We start from the raw sequence: 18345 nt of genomic DNA on the forward strand, positions 1-18345 counted from the left end.
TCAAATAGAGTGTGTTGTTTAACTGTTATTTTTTCTATTTTTTTTATATTTTTTTTCCCTAAGGAACTGTATAAATACAGGAAAACAATTGTTACCTCTGCACAATATAGACAACTCCAAACAGCCAAAGCATTTTAAGTATTGGAAAATGGGGTAAAAGAAAAGCATCAATGATTTCCCAGATTCATAATATTTTTATTAATAACATTTAAGAACAACAGTTTCAGTAACTCCCATTTATAAGTGTCCACATAAATCTGTTGGGTTTTATATACTCCAAAACACCCAACTTCTATAATTTCAAGTTTCGGTCCTTTGAGCTAAAATTCAGGAGCATGTAATAGTGAATTCTTCCAACATATTCAATCGATAGATTTCCAAAGTCTGAAGGAATGCTAAGATTATTAGAAGTTGACCTCCTCTGTAACACAGGTTTTGGGCTGCCCTGATTTAATGGCTGCTTTAGTCCAGTAACTGGAGGACTGTCTTTAAGAAAAACACCAATGCTGCTGTATCACAGAACACAACCAATAAAATTAGCAAGCAGCCATACTACTTCTTGAGCTTCTTTTGAGCAGCCTTCTTCTTGACCATTTGTAACCTTTTCATGGCATTGAGCTGAGATTCCTGAGAAGTTGGACCTTTTAAGGAGGCTGACTGATTACCAGCATCTGACGTGGTTTTGCTTGCGCTGCCCCCAGTGCTACCTGCAGTCCCACTGTTGCCATTCCCACTGCTCACCTGGCTGCTGGTGCTTGGGGCAGCGCTGCTGGGACTAGGAAGCCCAACTTTGCTGACGTTGTCACTGCTCACTGAACGGCTGAGAGTAGTCTTCCCCAGAGTCAGAGGCGGAGGAGGCTTCAGCTGAACAGGGTTTGTGCTGTTGTTGGCAGAAGCTATTTTAGATCCTAGTCCTGTTTTGGAAGTTGCCAGCCCTGACAAACCCACAGGTTTCTGGTTATTTGAAGAAGCTGCAGGTTTCCCACTGGCGTTCTGTGCTGCTGATCCCAGTTTGGCAGTCGATGGATTGGCAGAAGAGGTTTTGGCTGCAAAAGCAGCCCATCCTGTAAGGCCACTGGTTGCTGAAGAGGAAACACTTGTACTGGCTGAGTTCCCCGAAATTGCTGCTGAAGTCTAAAATAAATAAAGCATTCTTATTATAGTAGTATCTGTTTGTGTAACACGGCAAAGCAGGAATAGACTGAACCCCGGGTTCTGGGCTTTCTCCAGCAACACCCAGTGGACAGTATTTTATCACTAGTCACTACAGCTAAAAGTATGAACAAGAAAATGTTAACAAGAAAGGACACGAGGTACAGCTAACTCTTAGTTTCCTGGCCACAGAAAAACAGTATTACCTTTTCTTCCATTTTTTCTGAACAGATAGCAGGCTACCACATGGCATTGTGAACTCTGAAAGATGGTTAATTGAAGTAACTACAAATAGCTCAAATTTGTGAAGCATAATAAAAGGGGGGCAAGGCACCACTTTTGTTTACTGTAGTTAACTGATGCTACTTTTTAAACACAAGGACAGACACTCAGACATCAGACACTGAACAAGTAAATATTTCATTGCAGTCTTTTGGTCAAAGTAGCAGTGTCTAAACTTTTTCCTTCCTTCCTTCCTTCCTCCTGGTTCTTAGCTTGGTTAGCTATGAACCTCTTGGTTCATAGATATGAATTTAAAAAGAGAAAGGGAGGGAGCGAAGAAGGAGAAAGGGAGGGAGCGAAGAAGGGGAAAGGGAGGGAGCGAAGAAGGGAAAGGGAGGGAGCGAAGAAGGGGAAAGGGAGGGAGAGAAGAAGGGAAAGGGAGGGAGAGAAGAAGGAGAAAGGGAGGGAGAGAAGAAGGAGAAAGGGAGGGAGAGAAGAAGGAGAAAGGGAGGGAGAGAAGAAGGAGAAAGGGAGGGAGAGAAGAAGGGGAAAGGGAGGGAGAGAAGAAGGGAAAGGGAGGGAGCGAAGAAGGGAAAGGGAGGGAGCGAAGAAGGGAAAGGGAGGGAGCGAAGAAGGGGAAAGGGAGGGAGAGAAGAAGGAGAAAGGGAGGGAGCGAAGAAGGGAAAGGGAGGGAGCGAAGAAGGGGAAAGGGAGGGAGCGAAGAAGGGGAAAGGGAGGGAGCGAAGAAGGGGAAAGGGAGGGAGCGAAGAAGGGGAAAGGGAGGGAGCGAAGAAGGGAAAGGGAGGGAGCGAAGAAGGGAAAGGGAGGGAGCGAAGAAGGGAAAGGGAGGGAGCGAAGAAGGGGAAAGGGAGGGAGAGAAGAAGGGGAAAGGAGGGAGGAAGAAGGGGAAAGGGAGGGAGAGAAGAAGGGGAAAGGGAGGGAGCGAAGAAGGGAAAGGGAGGGAGCGAAGAAGGGGAAAGGGAGGGAGAGAAGAAGGGAAAGGGAGGGAGGAAGAAGGGGAAAGGGAGGGAGAGAAGAAGGGAAAGGAGGGAGGAAGAAGGGGAAAGGGAGGAGAGAAGAAGGGAAAGGGAGGAGAGAAGAAGGGAAAGGGAGAGAAGAAGGGAAAGGGAGGGAGAGAAGAAGGGGAAAGGGAGGGAGAGAAGAAGGGGAAAGGGAGGGAGAGAAGAAGGGGAAAGGGAGGGAGAGAAGAAGGGGAAAGGGAGGGAGAGAAGAAGGGAAAGGGAGGGAGAGAAGAAGGGGAAAGGGAGGGAGAGAAGAAGGGAAAGGGAGGGAGAGAAGAAGGGGAAAGGGAGGAGAGAAGAAGGGGAAAGGGAGGGAGAGAAGAAGGGGAAAGGAGGAGAGAAGAAGGGAAAGGAGGGAGAGAAGAAGGGAAAGGGAGGGAGAGAAGGAAAGGGAGAGAGAAGAAGGGAAAGGAGAGAGAAGAAGGGAAAGGGAGGGAGAGAAGAAGGGAAAGGAGAGAGAAGAAGGGAAAGGGAGGAGAGAAGAAGGGAAAGGGAGGGAGAGAAGAAGGAAAGGGAGGGAGAGAAGAAGGGAAAGGAGGGAGAGAAGAAGGGAAAGGGAGGGAGAGAAGAAGGGAAAAGGAGGGAGAGAAGAAGGGAAAGGGAGGAGAGAAGAAGGAAAGGGAGGAGAGAAGAAGGGAAAGGAGAGAGAAGAAGGAAAAGGAGGAGAGAAGAAGGGAAAAGGGAGGGAGAGAGAAGGAAAAGGGAGGAGAGAAGAAGGGAAAAGGGAGGGAGAGAAGAAGGAAAAGGGAGGGAGAGAAGAAGGGAAAAGGGAGGGAGAGAAGAAGGGAAAGGGAGGAGAGAAGAAGGGAAAGGGAGGAGAGAAGAAGGGAAAAGGGAGGAGAGAAGAAGGGAAAAGGAGGAGAGAAGAAGGGAAAAGGGAGGAGAGAAGAAGGGAAAAGGGAGGAGAGAAGAAGGAAAAGGGAGGAGAGAAGAAGGGAAAGGAGAGAGAGAAGAAGGGAAAAGGGAGAGAGAGAAGAAGGGAAAAGGAGAGAGAGAAGAAGGGAAAGGGAGAGAGAGAAGAAGGAAAAGGGAGAGAGAGAAGAAGGGAAAAGGGAGAGAGAGAAGAAGGAAAAGGGAGAGAGAGAAGAAGGGAAAGGGAGAGAGAGAAGAAGGAAAAGGGAGAGAGAGAAGAAGGGAAAAGGGAGAGAGAGAAGAAGGGAAAAGGGAGAGAGAGAAGAAGGGAAAAGGGAGAGAGAGAAGAAGGAAAAAGGGAGAGAGAGAAGAAGGGAAAAGGGAGAGAGAGAAGAAGGGAAAAGGGAGAGAGAGAAGAAGGGAAAAGGGAGAGAGAGAAGAAGGGAAAAGGGAGAGAGAGAAGAAGGAAAAGGAGAGAGAGAAGAAGGGAAAAGGAGAGAGAGAAGAAGGGAAAAGGAGAGAGAGAAGAAGGGAAAAGGGAGAGAGAGAAGAAGGAAAAGGGAGAGAGAGAAGAAGGAAAAGGGAGAGAGAGAAGAAGGAAAAGGGAGAGAGAAGAAGGAAAAGGGAGAGAGAGAAGAAGGAAAAGGGAGAGAAGAAGAAGGGAAAAGGGAGAGAGAGAAGAAGGAAAAGGGAGAGAGAGAAGAAAAGGGAGAGAGAAGAAGGAAAAGGGAGAGAGAGAAGAAGGAAAAGGGAGAGAAGAAGAAGGAAAAGGGAGAGAGAGAAGAAGGAAAAAGGGAGAGAGAGAAGAAGGAAAAAGGGAGAGAGAGAAGAAGGAAAAAGGGAGAGAGAGAAGAAGGAAAAAGGGAGAAAAAGAAAAAAAAAGAGAAAAAGAAGAAAAAAGAGAAAAAGAAGAAAAAAGAGAAAAAGAAGAAGAAAAAAGGTCACTGTTCTGCTTTCCTGTAGTCTTCCTATTTGAGTACTGCAAGAGACAAACCTCCTGCAAACCAAGTTCTCCCTTCCTGCTATATACATTAGCTGTAGTTCCCACACCTTAATCCTATACTATCCTGTTTGCAGATGGGTTTAATACACACACCAGATCATTAAACCAGATCTATACCCAAAGGAAGAGGCAGAACAGAAATTAAGTCTCTATTCAAGTAATACCTTTTCCATAATATACCTGAGCAGTTTCTAAACAGTACAGACGATTGATGAAATTGAACCTCACTGTTACAACCTGTTTAGGCACACAAATAACTGCTGAGGTGAAAAAAGCTATTCCTTACGTGTAACAGCTTGAGCAATAGCCATCATTATTATTCATGATGGTTTGCATCCAGGCAGAGCAATGGCAAACCTAACTTTGAGCACGCAGATAATTGCTTTGATTCTGACTTAAGATGTGTTTTCCAAGATAAGGGTCATCTTTTGTTAGCCTACTATGTTATTTACTATACTGCTTCTGGTTTACCACCTTTCATAGAATCACAGAATCATAGAATCAAGAAGGCTGGAAGAGACCTTAAAGATCATCGAGTCCAACCTGTCACCCTAAACCTCATGACTATCTAAACCATGGCACCAAGTGCCACGTCCAATCCCCTCTTGAACACCTCCAGGGATGGTGACTCCACCACCTCCCTGGGCAGCCCATTCCAATGGCCAACCACTCTCTCTGGGAAGAACTTTCTCCTCACCTCCAGCCTAAACCTCCTCTGGCACAGCTTGAGACTGTGTCCTCTTGTTCTGGTGCTGGTTGCCTGGGAGAAGAGACCAAACCCCTCCTGGCTACAACCTCCCTTCAGGTAGTTGTAGACAGCAATGAGGTCTCCCCTGAGCCTCCTCTTCTCCAGGCTAAACAGTCCCAGCTCCCTCAGCCTCTCCTCATAGGGCTTGTGCTCAAGGCCTCTCCCCAGCCTCGTTGCCCTTCTCTGGACATGCTCCAGCAATTCAACATCTTTCCTAAACTGAGGGGACCAGAACTGGACACAGTACTCAAGGTGTGGCCTAACCAGTGCTGTGTACAGGGGTACAATGACCTCCCTGCTCCTGCTGGCCACACTATGCCTGATGCAGGCCAGGATGCCATTGGCTCTCTTGGCCACCTGGGCACACTGCTGGCTCATGTTCAGGCTGCTGTCAACCAGTACCCCCAGGTCCCTTTCCACCTGGCTGCTCTCCAGCCACTCTGACCCCAGCCTGTAGCTCTGCATGGGGTTGTTGTGGCCAAAGTGCAGCACCTGGCACTTGGATTTGTTGAATGCCATCCTGCTGGACTCTGCCCATCTGTCCAGCCTGTCAAGGTCCCTCTGCAGAGCCCTTCTACCTTCTAACAGATCAACACCTGCTCCCAGCTTGGTGTCATCTGCAAATTTACTGATGATGGACTCAATCCCCTTGTGATGGTTTGAAATTGTCTTTTTAATTTTCCCTTGCAAAGTTCAGAACAGAGAAAGTGAAAGAATGTAAATAAGTCACTATTGGGTGTAAGAAAGCAAAATAACGATTGTTCTAAACACTTCCATTGGATAGATAGAAATGTTTAAGAACTATTACCCAAAACAAAGTAGGCACTCTGCACATTCTGCGTTCTGCAGTGGGGGCAGTTGCTGGGCTGTCTGGTTGCTGTTTCTTCTTCTCTTCTGGCTGAAGATAACACACTGACCTTGGCAGCTAAGTTAACAACTTTCTGCTCTAACTAAACTCTGCTTCTCTGTCCAGGGGGGTCTGGGGGGGAAGCTCCTGGGAGAGGGAGGCCCCCTTTGGGAGGGTCCCCTTGGGGGGAAGCAAAGGGAGATCGGTTGTGCTTTTCTGTTGATTGTATATATTTGTGAATGTTGTGAATTTTGTATATTTGTACATATTCATTGCATTTCATTTGCTTGCTTGTATATACAGCTTTTCATTTGCTTCCAGACTGAGCTAGCCTGGTTATTGTCGGTGGGGGGGGAATTTCAGCTCACACCGACACACTTTTTATTTTTGGCGCCCAACGTGGGGCACGAACCCACGACCCTGAGATTAAGAGTCTCATGCTCTACTGAGGGCATGTATACCGGGGGAGTATCCTCAAGGCCTCTTAGGCCTGTCTAGGCCTAATGCCAGGAGGAGAATGGAGGGGGAGGCAGTCTCAGACCTGGCCAGCCTGAGACTTGCCTAGCAGTAGGAGGGGGGGGAAGGAAGAGCCCTGAGGGGTTGGGTAGACCCTCAGGTGGGAGGAAGGGAGGACTGGGAAGCTTTTGGGAATCCTGTGAGGGGATTCTGTATGCTTTAGGATGTTCTTTTCCACTATGCTTTGTAGTTTGTAGTTTTCTGTAGCTTCACCAATTCGTTTTTCCATTTTAACTTTTCCCATCACTCTCCAATCCGTTTGCGTGTGTCATTCTTTGTCCCTTTCGGGGCAAGAGATGTTCTGGCTGGCCTCAAACCAGCACACCCCTCATCCAGATCATCAATAAAGATATTGAACAGGATGGGGCCCAGCACTGATCCCTGGGGGACACCACTAGTGACAGGCTGCCAGCTGGATGTGGCACCATTCACCACCACTCTCTGGGCTCGGCCCTCCAGCCAGTTCCTAACCCAGCACAGGGTGCTGCTGTCCAAGCCATGGGCTGACAGCTTGGCCAGGAGTTTGCTGTGGGGGACAGTGTCAAAGGCCTTGCTGAAGTCCAGGTAGACTACATCCACAGCCTTTCCTACGTCCACCAGGCTGGTCACCTGATCATAGAAGGAGATCAGGTTGGTGAGGCAGGACCTGCCCTTCCTAAATCCATGTTGGCTGGGCCGGATTCCTTGGCCATCCTTCCTACTTGTGGCAATATTTATAAATACCTTTGAGAAACAGAAACACGAAGCAATGTGTATAAGCAGCAGCACCATAAACTAGATCTCATGAAGTCAGCTGAAGTTTCCCTACTATATAATCAGAGCTACGCAGAACTGTCTAGGCTGCAAAAGATGCTCAAGATCATGGAGTGCAACTATTAACCCAGCACAGCCAAGTCCACTATCACCACAAGGAAAAGCCTTCTATCAAAATATGCATGTTACCTAACCACAGTGCACAAGTCCTATCTTTTATACAATTCCTAGAATTACAGAATGGTAACTATCTAATTCCAATCCCCTTGTCATGGGCAGGGACACCTTCCACTAGATCAGGTTGCTCAAAGCCCCATCCAACTTGGCCTGATGCCTTCCAGAGTGAGGGCATCCACAACTTCTCTGGGCAACCTGTTCCAGCGTGCCATCACTGTCACAGTAAAGAATTTCTTAATAATAACTAATCTAAATCTACTCTCTTTCAGTTTAAAACTGTTACCCCACACCCTGTCACTCTACTCCCTGACACAGTCCCTCCCTCCCATCTTTCCTATAGGTCTTTCCTTATAGGTCACTGTAAGGTCTTCCTGGAGCCTTCTCTTCTGCAGGCAAAATAATCCCATCTCTCTCAGTCTGTCTCTATAAGACAGGTGCTCCAGCCCCCTGATCATCTTCATGGTTCTCCTGTGGACCTGTTCAAGAAGGTCCATGTCCTTCTTATATTGAGGGCCCCTGAGCTGAACAGAGTTTCAGGTGGGGGTCTCATGAGAGCAGAGAAAGACCACCTCCCTTGACCCGCTGGCCATGCTTCTTTTGATGCTGCCCACGATGCAACTGGCTTTACAGCCTGCAAGTGGACATTTATGAGAATTTCAGAATATAACTGAAAAACATCTGTAAAGTACATTCTGTTCTCTCCCTTGCAACATAAAAACAATGGTCAAGAATTGGATGGTTTAAGGACTTACAGTGGAATCAATTCCCCCAACCCCTCTGCTAACCTTTTAGTGGTTACTGCAAAAACCACTAAGCTGTGGCAGCCCTCAGTATACATAGCAGAGGAGCCTATTCCATTTGTGGCTCTTTTGGGAGAAGATTGCTCTAAATGAAAAATGGAAATCTATGAAGGAAAATGTAAACTCTTCCTCTGGAAAAACCTTGAGCTGCATTACCTTGACTTCTGTTCTCTTGAATGCTAGAAAAGTTGGTGGGGTCTCAGGTTTTAACTTAATTTCTGGCTTCTTGACCAATGGATCCTTCACAGCTGGTACAACTGAAACCACTGCAGGAGCTGTTTTTTGAGGTGGTTTTTGTGTTTTCTGAGCCTGTAGATGTGGAAGGGAAAAAAACCCAAAATTAGTTATGAGTCACATATCATTGATCATTCTGACCATTAAAAAAAGCCTGAGCAAACAGTTTGCAAATGTAGCCTTTATCATTCCAAGCGGAATGCTGCCTATGGGGGATGTGGAGATAGTGCTGAGTATGGTACTGGGGAGAAGGTCCAGCCAAAACACATGCTGAATAGGATTTGCTATGTCAGCTTGGAAAGAGCAGAAGTGTTGCCACTTGGGGAACAGGAAGGCACCAGGCCTCATCAGAAATATGGCAAGGAGAGGTGAACTTGAGGTAGACAGGGACACAATCTAGCAGTACTGGGCTGCAGGCTGCAAGAGTCTGCTAGGAAGTGGCAGGTAAAATGGTAGAATTTGTGCTACAGGATCTTACATTGCCTTCTTTTCTTGTATCTTAGCAGAGCCATTTCAACAGATAACAACATGCTAAGGTACAGAACAGTTCAAAAACATCACACATTTTCTGCTGTATAAAAGGCTTTGAACTAGAGTTCTGAATAGTAATGGTTAATGTTTAATGCACCCTGAGATGCTTGCTTATTCTGATGTTTGTTTCTCTTAATAAGATGAGTGGGATCAGGAATGATTAGTCTGTTTAGTCAAGAAATTAACGTGCAGATTGATCAAAATAAAGAGATCTTTTTTTTCCTGGAATGTGCTACCCTCTGCTTATTGTCAAGCCTGAGAACACTTGGCACTTAAGATCTGAACTGAAATTTGCAGTCTTGTCTTATTACAGGAGTTTTCCATTCATGTCCAATCTCCATTCATGAGAAGAAAACTAAAACTGTAGGGCTATTGGTATGAAAAACTGGGTATCACCTGAAACAAAAAAGTGACTGATGCTTACCAGGAAGGAATATAATCCTATTTAACTCCTCTTCACTCAGCTTCTGCTTTTTGAAAAGCTTTGTTTAAGAAGCACATTTTAGAATATTATTTGACATGCTGCATTAGAAAAAAACAATAAATGAATGCAGCAGCAAGGGAAGCACAGCAGAGAAAAATAGTTCTCCAACATGCTTCCAGAGATTTCTGCAACCCACAAAATACTCTCATGCATTAGCAATAGCCTGCTGTATTCAAACAGTGCTCATACAAGACAAAAAACCCGACTCCTACCATTCTCTTCATCTGCCTGGTACAGCGGGCACAATACCACACAAGCCGAGGATCATTCACTTCCTTGTCTGTCACCTGAGGTTTATGGCAATCCTGGTGGTAGAGATTATGGCACTCCTGACACTCCACTAGCTGATTCCCAGAAATAACTGTCATTTGCCTGCAGAGCAAATCGTTAAGAACAGATTATGGGAGAAGGCATTGAAAGGATTATCCAATTGTTGCAAATTTTGCAAGACTTGAGATAAAAACTAGAAATATTTTTCGCTTTCACATATATTTCCTACCTGTAGCACATGAAATCCATTCCTTTTCTTTCTGTATATGCTCTCCCCAACAGAGAGTTCATATTTTTTTCTCTCAAGGCAATTTATTTAAAAAAAACCCAACAACTTCTATGCTATTAAGCATGTGTATATGACACTTGATTTCCCTCTTTGACTTTAATATTAGAAAAGCAAGTGTTACCTGATTTGCTTCACCTGGGCATTTCATGTTATGGGTACCTCCGTGTGCATCAATTAGGACTTCACCATTATGTTAGCATACCTAGGCTACATTTGGATAATTTTGCTGTAAACTGCAGAGCAATACAGTTCAAGAACAAATAACTTCTGAATGACAAAAGAGTGATTCCTGCTACAAGATTTAAAAGCATCATCATCCAAGCTGCATACTACTTCAGAGATGTTTTACTAGCTGTCGTTTTGGTCCCTACTACACAAACAGACACTTGGAATTTGAGATAATACCAGAATCATTGAAAGATGGAATAGGAAGGATTAACTGTGCAGTCCTGCCTTGAAGCAAACATGTAAGCTGGTGATGAGGACTTAATGTGTGGGCCTCTGGTGAAAGTAATCATACTGTATAAATGACAAATTAGTGATATACACATGACTGGGAGGATGTCTGAATTATCCAAATACCATTTTCCTAATGATTTCTTCTTTCAGATGACAAATCAGGCTATTTAATTGCTAAGCTGCTTTTGCTCATATCCCCAGGAAGCAGGTACCCATGTAACCATGGAAACTCTATTTGTAGATGGATGGGGAAAGGTAGTATTTCTTTATGTAACAGGAAAATGAGGTCTGAAGGTATTGTCCATAAAGATACCAGAACATTTTCTAAGAATATTTTTCTTTTAAATTGGATATTTAAAATTAGAGGGAGAAATCTTTCTAAAATTCCAGGGCCCATTATTTCAGATGCAAGATTTTTAAAAAGCTGCTTTGTTTGTTTGTTATTCCTAAATAAACTGGGTCAGAACAATGCAGTGATGTCTCAATTCCATGTCTCAAAGGAGAGGATTCACCCTATTTCAAAATTACAAAGAACAATCCCAGACTGATTAAAAAAACATGAACTCTTCAAGCTTAGAAACAAGTTAAAACAGTTACTTTAAAATGATATAACTGAAAAACAAACCTGGTGATTTTTTGCCTTCAGAAAACAAATTTCAAAGTACTCAAAAAAAAAAAAAACAAACCAGGTTGTTCTTTCAAAACTAGGTTTTTAATTTTTTTTTGTTTTGAGAGAAAGAGTTCATTATCATCTGTAAACTGCATCATTATCATCTGTAAACTGCATGTAGTGTTTCTTCTCCATAACTGAAAGACATGTAACTGGCGAGTCTTGGTTTTGTACGACCTGCAGCTACTGGAGAGGATGAAGTTATTTTAATACTCTATTTATGCGTAATTTACTAAAAAGGAACAACGAAAAAAACACCACAGGCATCAATGCTCAATATTCCTAATCACTACAAAACACATTTGACACTTGGCAAATCTTAAGAGAAACATTTAACCTCTCTGGTTTAGGTTTTGCATCTATAAAAGAGGAATAGTTAATACTCAGTTTGTGAATCCACAGCTGGGTTCTTATTAGTTTCAGTAAGAACATAAACCCTTTGGCTATAAATCCCTTCTACTCTGCAAGTGGATATAAAGTTTTCATTCACAATTGACTGAATAATTGATTTGAGGTATTAGAAGATGTAATTTTGTAAACACTATTCATATTTGAGTTACTTTACAGAGTAGCCAGTGCTTTGACACTTTATATATACTGGCATATTATTGTTTTGGCTCAAGATAGCTACCCCAATGTCAAATGATTATGAAGAGCAACACATGCAGAAGTCATGATAATGCCACTTAAAAATGTTTTCAGAAGAGAATTGATTTTTAAAGAAATACTTAACATTAGCCATTAATATTTTAACTTGTTTTCTGACAATTAAAAACCAGTATTTGTCTTAAGTTTTGCAACATATCTACTTTCATTATTATTCTGCTGCCCTTTCCTGAAGAAGAAAAGTTGGTTTTCTCATTACAGGTTCCATTTTCAAGAAACTATTCATATGCATGAAGGATGCTTAAATGTATTATTAACCTGGGGTATGTGCTTAAGTGATTTCCAGAATAAAAACTATGGGAAGCATTAACTCAATAAAAGACACAAAAAGAAAGGTGACCACACAATTGCAACAAAGCAATGTTGACTTACCTGCAAACAACGCAGGCTAATCCCATTTCCATAGCAAAGTCATCAGCACTGGTTTCCTCAAAGCTGGATAAATCAGGCATGGATAGATCCTTGCTTGTCTGAACTGTAATAGGAGAGGATCGAGCCTCTTGCTTCTCTACTCTGGGCTTCTTTGTTGTATCAGCTCCTTCAGCAGTATCCCCTTTCATCTATTACACACACACACAGACACAGAGAATGTGAAAATGCAGAAAGCTAATGGATATTATTAAAATGAGAAAATGGCTGGAACAATTAGGTTAGCAGCATTAGAAGGTGCACTTTGCATACACACAACATTTTTTCCTTAGATACAGATTTTCTTTGAAATATTTATGAACTAGAAGTTCAAGTCCACTTTTTGTGCTTCATCTCAAAATCCTTGAAAAAGCTTTGGAAATCACACATTTCAGCTTATCACATTTGAGTAACTTCTTACTATGAGGATATTTAAAACACTCAAATAATGGGTTGGGCTGAAAGTAACCTTTAAAGGTCATCTAGTCCAACTCCCCTGCAATGAGCAGGGAAAACAGTCACAGAATAATTACAACAAGATTTTTCTTGGATTGCTTAAATGGCAACAGGATCGGATAACGCAGCTCACAGGCTATGCACCATCTGATGAGTTGACTTACAGAGGCTAGACCCAAGAACATCATCAAATTTTTTAACCCAGTTATTTCATTAGAGAACAAAAAAGACTTACTTTATCAGACCTCTTTTCTGTTTCCTTTTTCACCTTTTCTGATGCAGTGGGCTTGCCATTGTTGTTGCCAGAAGGCAAACTTGAGGAAGCTTTAGGCTCTTGCTTACTGGAAATTGGTTTGGTAACAGATACTTTTGGTTGCTCTACTTCCTAAAAAAAAAAGAAACAAAAATTTAAGACAATCCCCACTTGATTTACTAACTTCAGTTACCTCCTAGTTTGCAATTAGTTATACAACTAATAGGCAAATAACATGTCATACAACATTGATCATCTATCTATATACACACACGTTTTTTGTTAAAAGAATTTATTTTCACATTTTCAAGTTAGTGTGTACAAACTGCAGTCAATTATCAACACCTCCCCTTATCACTCACCTACCCGAGGAAAAGGTGCTCCTTTTCCAAAGTCAGATCCTCTTTGAAACATTAATTAAAACAAGAAAACTTTTCTGCTTTTAAAATTCAAAGAGATAATGAGGACAAATTTTCAGATGGTTCTCAGAAGAGAAAAAAATTCAATGCAAGCTGAAAACATAAGTTGACATCTGAGGTCACCAAACATCAATAATTCATTCTCTCATGGAGAAGAACATGGTGACTTAAACTCAGTCCATATTCACCTAGCAAATTAATACATTTAGATCAACAGAAATCAATAGTTCTTGTTAACGATCTATTCGTGTCAGCAACAGAAAATAAGCAAGTGAGTCTGTAAATGAGTGATTAATCACCCCAATATGCATCCCAGTTTGCTAAGGGAGTCATTCTATGCTGTATAACTCAGACAACCCTGAGCCCTGAGCTTCTCCCTCTCCCCACAAGCTTGCTGATTTTCTATTGCATCCACTCAGAAACTGATTTCCTCATCTGCCTGACTCTGGTAATCCTATGTTCCTTGCTCTGTTCTTGGATTTCATGGTCAACCACAAATTAATCCTGCAGCCTGAGAATGCAAGGAAAGGAATTCTTCTATTTCTTTCCATTTCTGAGCTTTGCAGTCCAGCTGATACTGGAGACACACCGGAAAGAGGAGAACAAAAAGTTTCTTCCTCTGGCCTAAGCCTCAGTCTCACCCAAGGGCAGTTGACTACTGATCAAGCTGTTACTTGTCCAGCTTCCCAAGCCTCTCTGCACTACTCTTCAGCTCCTTGCTTCCTCTTTAAACCACAAACTAACACTTCTTTGAGGTTTGACAGAGAGTACACCTGAGACTTTTGAGACTTGTCTTAGAGGGAACTGCAGTGTATGTTTCAGGGAGTTAACCATTTGAATAGAAAGGAGTTAGACCACACAGTACAAGCATGACATAGGCTGCAGCTGTAGTAGTGCCTTTTAGTTACTCAGAACCATATGCATGTAGAAATGCAGTATTACTAATGTACCGTCACACAGATCATCAACAGAACATACTGGACCAACTTCTATGTATCCTAGAGGAGAACACTACCTCATTATCCATATGGCAATATGCAGCAATATGAGGATGTCCCCAGTTAGTCATTTCCATATGCTAATCTCAGATTCAAATAATCTCTCTAGTAGCTGTATAGTGATTTTCAGCAGATGAAAAATCCAGGTTGTCCATTGGGTGGCAATGGTTTCAACCTGCAAACTACTGAAACATTTGGTGCTTTTCATTCTCATATGACTTCATCAACAGAATTGCAAGAAAAGAGATCCAGTTTTGTCAATAAATAGCTTCTTTTGTTCAATATTTACTTTATCTGTGGCAAAAATAACCTGCGTTTCAAAGATCTTTTACCTGACTAATTAGAGAAATACATAATGTTGGGCTCACCTTAGACAGCATGTATGACACCTTACAAACAAAAATGCCAAAACCAGTGTAAAAGTGAATACAGGAAGTACCATTACAAAGCCAAACACTTGCAATACAGTGTTGAGTATCTCTTTTACAGGTCTTGGTATACCAACAAGGTAAAGAGATTTTTTTTTTTTTTTTACCCCACTAACTTCAATTGTTGTACAGATTATGTTGCATAAAAGGGCAATATTGAATATGATCATTCTATTAATTACTTTTCCCTCAATTTCTGATTCTCTTTTTTACTTTTCAGCTATAAAAGACAAAGTAGGAATAGCAGGAGCTTCAAAAAGGCATATCAAGGACTGATGCTCTCTAATATCAATACCTTCTGAGATGGACGGTAGCTCGAGTCAGTTCCTCTGGCCAAAGACTCATCCAGAAGTGCTTTCAGTTTTTCAGCTGAGTCCTTACTCTTCGAATGCAAGAAGCCCAAGGCTTTCAGAAAAATGGGGTCAAGTTCCAAATTCACTGTAGCAGCCATAGTGTACTCTTTGGAGGAAGGGGAGAAGGAAAAAAAATACTGATGACAACTTTATTGGTATTGAGCATACGTCAAAGAGCATGTGGCTAATTACTGCACAGAATATTCTTCTGTGTAAAAGGAAATTGTATTAAATTGTATTAAATCCCAGCAATGATGATACACGAATTCATTATCACCATTAGAAGATGGCTGATTGTGAAACCTGGAGCTACAGAACTTAAATTTGGCTTAACACCTGAAATGGTATAAAATTTGTTCTTTCACAAACTGATATTCAGAAACTACTCATCATACATGAATGAAACAAATGTTCCATATTCTTGACATTCCATACATTGAAAATCTAAGTAACTGTAAACTTCAAGGAAAGCAATCACAGCCCTTGTCCTTAACATCATTTGCACACACAGCAATTTCTGTTTAATTGCTCATTTAAGAATAGCAACAACAACAAAAAAAATCTTACTTGTAGAAAAATTAATTTTTGAAACTTCTGAAAAGAACAGCTTATCACAACATGCAATGTAAGAGATATAAACAAATAACATTATTTCATACATATATATATATATAAAATTTATTGTCCATTTTTAAAATTAGCTGAGACAGTAAGAAAATTTATAACTCAGACTGTGGTTTATCCAAGTCCCCTGGTCACAGCCTTGGTTTTTGCGTCAAGCAATGACTAGCCAGAGTTCCAAGGTGCATAGATTCAATGTAAATGGAATAAAGTGAGGAAAAAATTAGAATGAATAAAAAATTAAAAAATTATGTTTACTTAATAGCAATACATTCCTACATTCTGGAGGCTTCTGTTGATTTCTTTAACAAAAGCTCTAACAGTATTTACATCAAAAATTTTCCCTGCAAAGACAGATAGCTCTATAACTTGATCAGTAATTTACAATTTAAGAAAAAAACATGAGAAGGAAAGCTTCCTGCTCTTTTCCAAAAGTCTGTGAGAAGTGCTACTGTTAATGATCTTGTCAAGTCTCATTTTAAACACATTGGGATACTTTTTTTTCCATACAGTAATCTAGAAGACACTCTTGAAAAGGTTTTCATCAGTTCTGCTCAAACGCACTGCCTAGATGTCTTTTTCAGCTGGAGCTTCCAAGGTTTTGTCTGATGAATCCCCTTTTGATAGTCAAGGCAGTGAACTTTTACCTCTCTGGCCAAAACACCAGCAGTGGCAGCCTGCTTCCTCAAAACTTGCCTAGAAGTCTCCAGGAACCTTTATCTCATGCTGAGCTTTCACAAGACACCAGAGAATGACTTGACTGAGATCATCAAGGAGTTTGACACACAGCAGACTTCATAGGGATTTTATCAATGGACCCAGCAGAGAGTTAACAATTCTCTTCAAGAGCCTCTTCTCTCTCTTCCTTAATCTTTGCTACTTGTCAAGTAATTTTCTGGTGGCCACAGAACTTCTGCAAGTAAGTACTACACACCAGTTACTCTGCTTTTTGACTGATCACACAGAGACTGCAGCGCAAGCCCCCTCCAGACAATTCAGTCTCTGTCTGATGTTTACAGAAAGTGAATTCAATGCATGCGGAAACCACATGCCCTCTTTTTTATGCATCTACCTCATGCATTTTCAGGCTGCTCCTGAGGTCTGTGGGCAGGCTAATTCTCCTATTTCTTTTTTTCTGTGAATGTGTCTTCCAAGTTTCAGTGCCATCATACAATCTTAAATTAGTACTCCGCTAAACTCTGTTGAATGAAAGCACTGGAACTAAAACACTAACTTTGGAAATTTGGAATAATTCCCTGTTAAAGATAATCTTTTAAGTTCTTTTCTGAGGCTTATTCTAGGTATACAAACTTGTGTATATAATGAACAGGTAGCCTCAACAGTCATTAGCAGCCAGTTCAGGATGCCTGTAGTATTTAGAGAGCATGTGTAAGCACATCAGCTGCAGTTTTGTCTTTGTGAAGGTAACACTTCCCAGATTTATTTCTAACTCTAGCTTTTTAAAGATCTCTATTGTAAAGGAACTGTTGAAGTCCAAATTTCTTCATTTATTCCTTTATTAGCATATGAAACTGCACCAATTCTTTATCTATTGTCATTAGTAAATCATAACATCATAGGCTACTGCAGGTATAGCTAACATATCACAGTAAACCACATGAGAAAGCAGGGAGCTAGGCTTATTAAACAGATGAAGTATGCTCAGTTTAGGCATATATTTTCAAATGTTTTAAATCTGTCAATTAAAAAAGGTAACTTCATTTAATGGAAAGATAAACACATCAATAGCTGTCATAAAATCCAGCATCAACTGAAAAAAGTAAATTGATAAGCATGCTCTCCTTACTGGCAACTGGCAAACAGGCTACTACCAGCAACTGGCCTGATCCAAAAGGCAAATTATTGCTTTTGGTAGTGGCTAGTGGCCTTTTTCAGATGTTTATAGATCAGAACAGTGGCTTGATACTTATAAACCCAAGCTGCAACTACATTAATTCATAGTTTCATTCATAAACTCCTCCTCTAGTGATGAATTCACCATGTAACAACTTGACAGCCTTAGAGCAAGAACAGCGGCATTTTAACGATGATGTCATAGGTTTTCCTGCACAAGAGCACTCCTTGACTTGCTTGTTGAAGCTGAATCTTTGTACAGAAAATAATTCAGAAGTTGTTTAGGAAAAAGAAATAGGAAACGAGACTCTAATACCATCTTTTGCATAGCAGTTTGCTAACACAGCTGTAAGATTAGAAGGCTGTGTTATAGTCTCGAACACAGAGCAGAACTGGTTTTGCACAAAGCAGTAACTGAAGGGAACAAGCAGATGATTTGTGGAGCAGGGGCAGGAACTAAAGAGCACCTTCTTGCAAATAATCATTAACCCATTAGCCTCACCCTAAAAGTGCCTTCCTCAGTTTAGGTCTCTGTTTGACACCTTCACTACTAACAACTGTCTGACGACAGACAGACAAGACCAAGGTAACAAAACTCTGAGTTTTCTGAAGTATCTGAGATAGTATTAAAAATCATACAAGGGACAATCATATGATCGAGAGAATACGTTGGGTTGGAAAGGATCTTCAAAAGTCATCCAGTCCAACAATCATGGAATAACCTCCTAACATAGACTATTTTAAGTGGTTTAATTCTGTGGGGAGGGAGGAAAGTTAATTAGCAAGTTGGTATTCTTAAAACATCCAAGAATTCTTTGAATCTCTCATTTCATTAGCAAACTATTGTCTTCAGCCAAAGA

The 18345-nt window shown here is 41.5% G+C and overlaps 1 protein-coding gene across 1 annotated transcript; it reads right to left on the reverse strand.

Moving 5' to 3' along the window:
• Positions 1–552: 552 nt before the first annotated feature.
• Positions 553–15108, reverse strand: INTS12 (integrator complex subunit 12). Its single transcript, XM_054383172.1, has 6 exons — positions 14953–15108; positions 12795–12944; positions 12068–12255; positions 9554–9713; positions 8249–8401; positions 553–1134 (listed from the first exon to the last, which is right to left on the reverse strand). The coding sequence occupies exons 1-6, from the start codon at positions 15106–15108 to the stop codon at positions 553–555; spliced, it is 1389 nt and encodes a 462-aa protein (XP_054239147.1).
• Positions 15109–18345: the final 3237 nt, after the last annotated feature.

The sequence above is a fragment of the Indicator indicator genome, chromosome 8, assembly GCF_027791375.1.
Source record: "Indicator indicator isolate 239-I01 chromosome 8, UM_Iind_1.1, whole genome shotgun sequence".
In the NCBI taxonomy this organism is placed as follows: domain Eukaryota; kingdom Metazoa; phylum Chordata; class Aves; order Piciformes; family Indicatoridae; genus Indicator; species Indicator indicator.

Excerpts from the sequence above, each read along its gene's own strand:
- INTS12 (XM_054383172.1), bottom strand. The coding sequence starts at position 15,108 with ATGGCTGCTACAGTGAATTTGGAACTTGACCCCATTTTTCTGAAAGCC. Across the intron at positions 12,256-12,794 it reads CAGAAAAGAGGTCTGATAAA|ATGAAAGGGGATACTGCTGA; the intron begins GTAAGTCTTTTT and ends TGTGTGTAATAG. Across the intron at positions 9,714-12,067 it reads TTAGCCTGCGTTGTTTGCAG|GCAAATGACAGTTATTTCTG; the intron begins GTAAGTCAACAT and ends TTTGCTCTGCAG.